This window comes from Emys orbicularis, chromosome 14 (genome assembly GCF_028017835.1).
Source record: "Emys orbicularis isolate rEmyOrb1 chromosome 14, rEmyOrb1.hap1, whole genome shotgun sequence".
Taxonomy (NCBI): Eukaryota; Metazoa; Chordata; order Testudines; family Emydidae; genus Emys; species Emys orbicularis.
In genome coordinates, this window is record NC_088696.1 from 44,745,373 (window position 1) to 44,756,088 (window position 10,716).

The 10,716-nt window shown below is 57.0% G+C and overlaps 1 protein-coding gene across 2 annotated transcripts; it reads left to right on the plus strand.

Annotated features, from left to right (window-relative positions):
* The first annotated feature begins 773 nt into the window (after positions 1–773).
* Positions 774–8,432, plus strand: LOC135888856 (C-signal-like). Of its 2 annotated transcripts, none has more exons than XM_065416650.1 (6): positions 774–1,019; positions 2,330–2,381; positions 3,087–3,274; positions 6,194–6,352; positions 7,051–7,170; positions 8,218–8,432. In XM_065416650.1, the coding sequence occupies exons 1-6, from the start codon at positions 873–875 to the stop codon at positions 8,329–8,331; spliced, it is 780 nt and encodes a 259-aa protein (XP_065272722.1). In that variant the 5' UTR covers positions 774–872; the 3' UTR covers positions 8,332–8,432. The 2 variants fall into 2 exon arrangements, with proteins under 2 accessions (XP_065272722.1, XP_065272721.1); XM_065416649.1 differs by having other exon boundaries at positions 781–1,019; positions 3,087–3,265.
* The last annotated feature ends 2,284 nt before the right edge of the window (positions 8,433–10,716 follow it).

The window sequence follows — 10,716 nt, forward strand, 5'->3', positions numbered from 1 at the left end:
GGACGCCCAAAGATGATATATGATTAGCTGGTTGGCAGATAGCTGGAACTATGGGGGAAGTTGACCTTTACTAGAAGCAATTTCTTCATATAGGCGGTTATTATGTTTTCATAAACAAGCGGTTATCATGTTCTTACAGACAGGCAGTTTATCATGTATTTCATAAACAAGCAGTTATTCTGTTGCTAAGGCCTATTGCATTGCTGCCTTCCCCTCCCTCCTCTGGTCAAAGCCCATGACCGTATTTGGCAGGGAATTGTACAGCTTAATTTTGTTCAGGCCCTGGCCTGTACTGTTTTATGTAAAGGCCGTCTGTATAGTCAGCTTCTGTCAGAGGGCCTGAATTTGGCCCTTCGGTGTTACTTTGGCTGTCATAAAGAAGGCCACCTAGTTCTTTTTCCCCACAGGCTTCTGGGCTGGGAACTAGACACTGGCACTGGCAGGTCTCTGGTAACCTGTGTTATTTGTCATGGTTTGAACGATACCCTGGGGCCTCCTTTTCCCAGTGAAGCTTGGCTCCCACAGGCGTCAACCCCGCAGCTCCCATTGGTCATGGTTCCCAGCCAATGGGAGCTGCGGAGTTGGCACTTGGGCGGGGACAGTTCATGGAGTCTCCCTGGCTGCCCAGGTGCCTAGGGGTCACAGGAACCTGGTAACCCTGATATTCTATGATTCCATGATGGGTAACAAATACACAAATAAGGTCTGGCTCATTCCATCTTTACCTCATCTCACCATTAGATGGCAGCATAGAGCTCATTCCCTAGAGCTACCTTTATATAACCCCAGATGAAGGGGAAGTGCGGCTAGAACTAGCCCAGCTCTCACTCAGCAGAGGCACTGTCAGCTGGGGCAGAGGCAGGCGAGGGACCATGGCTGGCTTTAATGTCCGCAGCGTTCTGGTGACTGGGGCCAATCGGGGAATCGGCCTGGAGCTCGTCAAGCAGTTTCTGGAGAAATCAAACCCACCCGAGTGGGTCTTTGCGACCTGCCGGGACCCGGAGGGACAGCGAGCGCAGGTGAGAAACGGGCGAGGTGAGATGGAGTTAGCTGTACATGGTGGTGGGGAGGGAGGGGAATCTGAAGACGCCTTCGGCTCCGAGAGCAATGTGCCGGAGGAGGAGGGGATTGCAGACACAGCTCCAGCCTGAGGGTTGTAGCTACACCCGAGCTAGCTTTAACAGAGGTAGTTTGAGTACCAGAGCAGTGAGGATGCGGCAGCACAGGCTGGCCCTTGAGTAATTCCCCAGGGGTTCCGGGCCGGCAAGTACAGCGTATACCTGTTGTGATTGTGGTGTAAACATACCCAGTACTGCCGGCCTCAAGAGAGACAAAATCATGCGTCCGACCCCCAAAATCAGTTTTTTAGTCTGTCTTGTGACTTTGTAACTCCCCTCTATTCCTCTGTCAATGTGTGCGTGGATCATTTCGGGTGGAAAAGTCAATCTTTAATGCGCACAAAATGCACGGCACTCCCTGGCTGCTCCGATGGCAACTCCACTCCCCTTCTTCACACAGGGGAACTGCCATCCATTTCCTATGGCTGTGCTGACCCAGCAGCAGCACTTCTCTGCTCAGGCCTCCACGGCACCACTTCCCTGACTCCCCCCTCCCTTGTCTGCCCCTGCCCCAGACCCTCTGTCTGCTCTAGGGCCATGCTTACATAGAGGCAGGGCTGCTCTGTGTTCTGAGCCCCCAGGCTCTTGCACTGAGCTCTGCCCACATGCCCACCCTGGAAAACTGCAGAATCAGAGTTCCTTCTTGTGTCATTGCCAAAATCCTCACTCACAACCAGTTCACGAGAGCTGGCAACACTGCCACACTGCCTTCCCCTGGATCCTGAGCGAGGACTCCCCTTCCCCACAACTGCCCCATGGTAGGGGAGCTGCCCCCCAACCCCATCCCTGTCTCTGCACCACTCAGCCTCACTCCTGCCCCCCATTCCCATATAATTCCTAAACCTGCTTCCTGCCCCCCAGGGCCCTGCTCCTCTCCAGTGTCCTCATTCACAATGTCCCGGCTGCTCCTCGCAGTCCCTGTGCCCTGACCAGCCCCCGGCGTCACAGACTCCCAGAGAGCATGAAGGGAGAGGACAGGGAGCACAGGTGCGTTACTGACAGGGAAATGGTTTGTGTCCCTGACTCGATCGCACTGAGTTAGATGATGGTGTTTTAGATGCTCAGGAGACAGACAGACGCCTCCTACAGAGGCAGAAAGCCAGAGCTGGATGCTGCACGTGGGGGCTTTGCAGAGTCAAAGACGCTGCCCAGCCTGGCCATCCCCAGGGGTGGCGGCTCTGTCAATAATCATCGACTTTATTCTTTTCCAGCAATTGAAGAACTTGGTGTCCAGGCATCCAAACGTGGTGATCGTTGCGCTAGGTGGGTGCCCTGCCCTGGGCCCAAAGTTGAGGTTCCCTTGCTCAGGGTCACGTTGTTCCCCATTCCCTGTCCCCCTCCATATCCCCGTTCCCTGCCCTCCAGATCTCAATGGGGAGAACAGGACCAGAGTCAATAATCACTCGGAGCCCATTGACTCCTTACCCAGCCCCAGAGAAGGAGGGTGTGAGTGGGGAGCCCTGCAGGGGTCAGATAGCCCTGGGTGGGCTGGAAAAGCCCCAGGGCCACCATGTGCCAGGCCCCTCGTGTGACAGTCACACCTGGGCAGCTCTGTCATGCATTCCCACCTCTGGGACAGAGCCTCACGCATCCAGCTGATCAGTTCTCTCACCTAGAATGAATTCAAAATTAGTTTTAGATCATTCCAGTTCTTTGTCCAATTTAGATCAACTACACACATCTGAAGTATTCACTAATTACAATACATTTAGGTTTTTTTAAATCTCCTACTAAGATTGTCCAAATAACTCATAATTATTTTTTATTATCATTATCCTCTCCTATTGTTGCCCCAGTACAACTCCACTTCTCTGGACCCAGCAGCAACTTTCCCCCCCAACTTCCATCCCTCTCCTACCTCTCACTCCCACTGGAAGAAGCCCCCTGGTGCCTGGGAGAGGGGTGTGCTATGGGGTGACATGAGGGAGGAGGAATCACTCACCTGAACCCCCTGCTCTGTCTCTATAGAAGCTACAGACCCAGCCAGCATCAGGGCAGCAGCAGCCAGAGTTGAGGAGCATCTGAAAGGCTCGGGGCTGAATCTGTTGATAAACAACGCTGGGGTGATAAAGCTGAACACACTAGAGTCTGAGACACCGGAGAACATGTCCCTGGTGTATGCAACCAACGTGACGGGGCCCCTGCTGGTGAGCCAGGTACGGGGCCCGACAGAGGGCAGGTCGCTGGCTGCACTGGGGTTTGAGACAATTCCCTTCCCTTTGGCTCTGGTTACAGGATCAATGAGCCAATCCGGGCAGGGCCCTCAGGTGGGGGAAGTTCCCATCCCACCTGAGAAATGGATCTGTAGGCCCAGATCCACAAGTGCTCCCGAGAGAGCCAGGGGAAGAGCGATGCGATGCACAGACCCAGGTACGTTATAAGAACAGCCACACTGGGGCCCCTAGGAGCCTGTCTCACTTAGGGGCATAGGGAACTTTTCCAGCAGAAATTCAGGCTCCCACGGGACGAGGTGGTGAAAGTTTCCAGTGTATCCTTTCTACGTGACAAATAGTCCCCAATGGAATCATTAGCAAGCGTGATGGAAAGGGGGATTTCGGGGGCAGGGGTCCCTCCTGTGCCAATTGAATGTATTGCTGGTTAGCTTCAGTCTCATGTTCCCCGGTGTCTCTGACCCTTCTCCCTCTTCCTCTCCCTTCCCAGCAGCAGCCCAGCCTTCCTTAGGTGCCATTCACAGGACAGGCTAACTTTGCTGTGAAGTGAGTGCAGTGTGTGCTGAGCTGCAGCTCTGCGAGGGCACCAGCTGCTTTCCCTATCGCTCCCCAGCAGTGGTGGCTGCCTGGGCCCAGGGATGGCCCGGCTGAGCCGAGAACCTGAGTCTCAGCTGCAAGGGCAGCTCTCGGGACTCACTCTGAATCTCTGCTCCCGGACCCTTGGGAGCTCGTCCTCGGTTCCTTGGCTGAGAGGCAGGGGAAGAAAGGGATCCGTGTCAGGAGCACAGGGCAGTGTGAGGCAGGGACGCCCGGGCTGTCAGGCTGACGGGGCTGTTAGAGCCATTGCAGCAGGCAGGGTTTGTGTACCCAGAATGGCAGCTGGTCTAGCCGGCCTTGGCTGGAACGGGGTGAGAGGAGACTCGGCAATGGCGCTCCCCCGGCACTGACTCTCCTCGGCTGTCATAAGGGGTGTAGAGGTATAAGAGCGGGGGCCTGTGTCACATTTGGGTCCATGGGGCAGAATGGCCAAGACTGGCTGCTCTGAGGTCTCTGTGCTCCATTCCCTTCCCTTCCAAATCAAACCATTTAACACAAGTTCAGCATCTCACTTATGGCCTTTTCCCCAGCCCAGGGTCTGCTGCAGGGACCTGGCTACCCCTACAGGATTCCTGTCCACAGCTCATGTGCCTGGGCCTCCAGCCGACCCTCTCTGCTCTCTTCTCCTTCCCAGCCTGCTCCCAGCAGCACTGCACTCCCAGCCCTAGCCTGAGTCACACATGAACCAGGCGCTCTCACGCTAACTAAGCATTGCTGGATCCAGTGAGGACCAAAGAATCATAGAATATCAGGGTTGGAAGAGATCTCAGGTGCTCATCTAGTCCCACCCCCTGCTCAAAGCAGGACCAATCCCCAACTAAATCATCCCAGCCAGGGCTTTGTCAAGCTGGGTCTTAAAAACATCTAAGGATGGAGATTCCACCACCTCCCTAGGTAACCCATTCCAGTGCTTCAGCACCCTCCCAGTCATATACTGTAGTTTTTCCCAATATCCAACCTAAACCTCCCCCACTGCAACTTGAGACCATTACTCCTTGTTCTGTCATCTGCTACCACTGAGAACAGCCGAGTTCCACCCTCTTTGGAACCCCCTTCAGGTAGTTGAAGGCTGCTATCAAATCCACCCTCACTCTTCTCTTCTGCAGACTAAATAACCCCAGTTCACTCAGCCTCTCCTCGTAAGTCATGTGCCCCAGCCATCCCATCATCCAGATCATTGATGAAGATATTGAACAAAACCGGCCCCTCGGGCACTTCGCTTGATACCAGCTGCCAACTAGACATCGAGCCATTGATCACTACCTGTTGAGCCCAATGCTCTAGCCAGCTTTCTATCCACGTTATAGTCCATTCATCCAATGCATACAACCCCTCTGGCTTCTGGGCTGGGAACTAGACACTGGCACTGGCAGGTCTCCATTAACCTGTGTTATTTGTCATGGTTTGAATGATACCTTGGGGACTCCTTTTCCCAGTGAAGCTTGGCGCCCACAGGCGTCAACCCCGCAGCTCCCATTGGTCATGGTCATGGTTCCCGGCCAATGGGAGCTGCAGAGTTGGCACTTGGGCGGGGACAGTTCATGGAGTCTCCCTGGCTGCCCAGGTGCCTAGGGGTCGCAGGAACCCGGTAGCCACTTCTGGCAGCTGTGCGGAAGCATGGCAAGTAGGGAGCCCTCTGGGCCCCCACTGTGCTGCCGACTGGACTTTTAATGGCCCGGTCGCCAGTGCCGACCGGAACCGCCAGGGTCCCTTTTCAACTGGAAGTTCCAGTCACCCGGTCTTCATCCCAGTTTCAGCTGGGCACAGCCCTATCTCCCTGAGGGACTGTCTTTCTGCTTCCCAGCACCTCCTCGCATCCCAACAGGTCTTGTTCTCCTCCCCTCCCCTCCAGCAGCCCCATTCCCAGCACTCGCAGACGGGGATACATACCTTGAACTCCTGGGTACCGGCGATGGGGCGACAGACCGTGGGGTCACTGCAGGACCACATGGCGCAGCTGGGCCCAGCCACAGGAGGAGTGTGAGGAGCTGAGGGGCAAGGACAGAGGCCTATGGCAGTTCTCGCCTCTCCCTGCTACAGGCAGGTGGAGGGTCCATGGCTCCCCTGTCCACTCTTACCCGGCCAGGCTCTAGCTTCCAGCCTGGTCAGGGGGCAGGACTCGAGGGAGAAGAGGAAGAGCAGGGGATTGGGCCCGTGCCAAAAAGAGGATGAGCCAGACCCATCCACTTTCAAAAGTGGGAGGGCCACGGCCCCTTGGCCCTCTCTGTTCCAGTGCCACTGACTCACAACCCGGGTTCCTTTCTCCTAAGCTGACCCTGGGGGTGCTCTTTTCTCCCCATTGCCCAGGCGTTCCTGCCCTTGCTGAAGAAGGCTGCCCAGGGAAGCAACCAGAAAGGGCTGAGCTGTAGCAAGGCGGCCATTGTCAACATGTCCAGTGAGGCTGGCTCCATCCAGAATGTCTTTATCTGGCATGTGGGTCAAGCTATCTCCTATCGCTGCAGCAAGGTACAGGACGTGCTCAGTGTCACTCAGTGCTTTCCCCATGTTCTCCGCCCTCCTGCCCAGCCGTTCTAGCTTCCACCGCCATGTCAGGTGGGACCAGCTGTTGTTCAGCTGCCTGGAATTCAGATTAGCTCCCGCAGTTCCCCTTCAGTGAGGAACCTTCCACCATGTGTGTATCCCACCAGGGAAATCCTCGTACGGGGAGGCGCATGGGGCTCCCCAACACTAGACTAGCCAGTCTCAGCACAGACAGGGGAGGGCCACTATACAGCTCTTAATTATAGCCCTTCCTAGGGGCGAATATACCCAGTTGAGAGACCGTCACTAGGTTTAAATCGAGGGGACCAGATCCTCTGCTGCCCCTGGTGAAACCCTGGGGGGAAAACAAAGGAGAATCGATGCCACATTTACACTTCCCTCTGCCCCCCAGATCATGCATAACCTAGAGCAGCTTCAGCACTGCTCTAACTTGTACTCAGCTGTCACAGCCCCCCTGAAGCCACACAGTAGCTGTGGCTCATTGAAGTACAGCTACATCCCCTTCCCCATGGCCATGCCCCTAAGAGCACCTTGTTGTCCCCATCGAGCATCAGAGACTGCAGCTCACACCAGGGTCCTCACCCTCTTGTCTGTCTCTCCCTTCCCTGCCCTCAGGATCTGGGGTCATTTCCTGTAGGGCTCATTCCCCTTCCCGCCCACAGGCTGCTCTGAACATGCTCACCAAGTGCCAATCCTTGGGGTATGGAGGAGACGGGATCCTGAGCATCGCTGTCCATCCTGGCTGGGTGCAGACTGACATGGGGAGCTCACTCTCCCCCGAGGTAGGTGCCTCTCTGGGAGAGGCCAGTTGTAGCCTCAAGTCATGGGCAGATGTTCATCGTAGGGGGAATGGTTACGCCGTAACCTGTCGCCCCCTCCACTTCCGACCTGTATGGAGGAAAACTGTCGCAATGAGCCTGTCATCGGCTCCCACCTCCTGGGGATTCAGCGCTGTGTCCTGGGCATTGATCCCCCTGCTGCCACTTCCTTGGTTCCTCCGGCTCCTGGCATCGCAAAGCAAACGTCAGCAGAGCTGCTGCCATGGGGAGCTGGGGGAGGTGGGAGCTGGTCATCATGGGCACCAGCATCAGGGGACAGTGACCTGGGTTGGCCCCTCATGGTTTCGGCTGGCCCCAGGGAGATCCTGGCCTCACCCATGGGCACCTAGCGGCCTGCGCCAGCACCAGGCCAGTTCTGATAGTTTCAGACAAATTTTAAGCCCAACTAGACCCGAACCAATCCAAGAATGTCAAGTTGTTTTGAAACCAGATCCAATCTGAACCTGACACTGCCCCTGAACCTGTGTCTATGCCACTGCTGCCACCTTGTCCTTGGGGCTCGGCCTGGTGGGGGCTTCCCCTTCACACACCCCATGCCAGCCACCCGTCTCCAGCTGCCTCACGCCCGTGGGGTCAGCATGGCAGTGGCTGTATGCCCTGCTCATGCCAGCCACCACCGCCTCGCTGTGCAATGTGTGCTGCCAGGGGAGAGGGGCTGCCAGTAATCAGCACACTCGCTCGACAGCATGCACAGCGCGGTGAGGTGGTGGTGGCCAGCAGGAGCACAGAAATGCAGCCACCACCTCACCAATCCCATGGCAGGAGAAGGTAACGAGAGACCACCAGACCCCAGCCAGAGTGTGTCAGGTTGTTTTCAGACCCCAACTGACCCAAATCCGACACCCTTCAGGTTCCAGTTTCGTTGCAAGGCTCTAGATCCCTTCCCCTGGGCCACCCCGGAGCCGATCCTGGTCTTTCCCCTGGACCCCTGGTGTCCTTGGCCGCCCCCAGGGCAAGTTCCTCCCCCTCACTCTCCTTTGCCCCGTGCAGGCCCCGCTGACGGTGGATGCAAGTGTCCGAGGAATCCTGAACGTGCTCCCGGCCCTCTCTGAGAAGGACAATGGGGCCTTTGTGAGCTGGGAAGGGAAAGTTCTTCCCTGGTGAGACGCCCCCCGGCCACGCAACAGGAGCCCTGGGCCAGGCCATTCCAGTGACCGTGCCGTCAGTTGTGCCTGTGTCCTCAATAAACCCACTGTTCTAACGCAGCAGCCCTGCCTGAGCCCTGCTTTGCCTGGCCTGGCCTGACAGCCACAGGCTACGCCTCAGGTGGAGCTGCCGTGTGGGGGGAGCTCCATGTGATGGTTTTCACTGGGGAGACCCTCACTGATTCCTCCCACCACAGCGAAAGCCCAGAGCTGGCCTGCGTGGGAGGAGCTGGGTGCAGGCTGGATGGAGAAGGGTGAGCGGGTCGCTGGTTGGGAGGGCGGGCTGGGGGTGGCTTTTGTGGCCACCAGGGGTGGGAAAAACACCAGGTTGTTCAGGTCCCCAGGGAACATCCTGCGGGAGGGTTTCTCTCAGGCCAACTGCAGCTGGGTTTCAAGAGTGTCTGGAGGGGACCCAGGAGTTGTTATGGGGTCTCCTTGTCCCACGTCCTGAACCTCTGACTAAGTCACAACCCCCCATCTGGGGAGAGCGTCTGCATGGGGATCCTGCTCCAGCTCCCCACCCAGCATCAGGGGACAGTGATCTGGGTTGGCCCCTCATGGTTTCAGCTGGACCCAGGGAGATCCTGGCCTCACCCATGGGCACCTAGCGGTCTGGACCAGCACCTGGCCAGATCTGATAGTTTCGGCCAAATTTTAAGCCCAACTAGACCCGCACCAGTCCAAGAATGTTAAGTTGTTTTGAAACCAGATCCGATCTGAACCTGACACTGCCCCTGAACCTGTGTCTATGCCACTGCTGCCACCTTGTCCTTGGCGCTCAGCCTGGTGGGGGCTTCCCCTTCACACGCCCCATGCCAGCCACCCATCTCCAGCTGTCTCACTCATAGACTCAGACTTACAGACTTTAAGGTCAGAAGGGACCATTATGATCATCTAGTCTGACCCCTGCACAACGCAGGCCACAGAATCTCACCCACCCACTCCTGTAACAAACCCCTAACCTATGTCCTCCAGCAAGTGACCCGTGCCCCACGCTGCCGAGGAAGGCGAAAAACCTCCAGGGCCTCGGCCAATCTCCCCTGGAGGAAAATTCCTTCCCGATCCCAAATATGGTGATCAGCTAAACCCTGAGCACGTGGGCAAGACTCACCAGCCAGACACCCAGGACTCACCAGCCAGCACCCTGGAACAGACACCACACTGAGCAGTCACTGCCGCAGGGAAGAGATCCCAGGGAGACCCCACAGGACGTTACACACACCCCTTCCCCCACTCTAGTGCAGTGTATTGAGTTAGCCAGGCTGAGATATACAGGCCGATGCTCTGTAACCTGATCTGAGATGGCCCTACCCCCAAACAGCACAGAGGGCACTGGGAAGGGGGCGGCCAGTAGCCTCTGGTTATATCATCTCTTTCTCTTCATGGGGCGAGGGACCCCTTGGGGATGGGCGAGTCCTCCCTGCCTGCGCCCAGTGGTTGGGGGAGGGCAGTGCCCTGGGAGGTGGGGATTGGAGGGTGTCACACTTTCCCTGGGCGTGGGAAGGAGAGCCTGGAGGATCTGCACACACACACACTGTGTGGCCCCAGAGGGGTCGGTTTGCTCATGGAGCTTGAGTGGGCTTTAAGCACAGGGTGAGACCAGCCAGGAGAGGGAGAGGCACAGGGGTGCTGTAACAAGGGGGGCCAAGGTGGGGGGAGGGATAGCTCAGTGGTTTGAGCATTGGCCTGATAAACCTAGGGTTGTGAGTTCAATCCTTGAGGGAGCCACTTAGGGATCTGGGGCAAAAACAGTACTTGGTCCTGCTAGTGAAGGCAGGGGGCTGGACTCAATGACCCTTCAGGGTCCCTTCTAGTTCTCTGAGATAGGTATATCTCCATTTATTATTTGCCATGGCCCTCCCATTTTTGGAAGTCCACTTTGTGCTGTGGGCCCTGCCCTCTGTCCCTCTTCTTCCCACCGAGGCCTTGACTCCTGGCCAGGCCAGAAGCTGGAGCCCGAGCAGCTGTGGGGAGCTGCAGACCCTCTAGCTGCCTGGGGTAGAGGGTCCATGGCTACCCACAGCTTCCCGGGCAGCTCTTATCATGGTCCAGTTGCGGCTCTTCGGCCCCGAGCCCCCATCCCCATGCCAGGCTGGAACCAGAGCTGGGTCCAGGTATGAGTGACGCAGGCATCTGACGGGAGCCGCGGACCCATCACCTGCCCTGAGCCTCCCCACCCCAGGCAGGTGGAGGGACCTGATCTCCTCAGCGTGGCTCCAGCTTGGTCAGGGGGCGGGGCCTTGGGAGGAAGAGGAGGAGTAGGGGTGGGGCCCTGAGGGGGGCAGGGCCTTGTGACCTCCACTTTTAGGAAGAATCCATCTCCCCAGGATAGGCACCAACACAA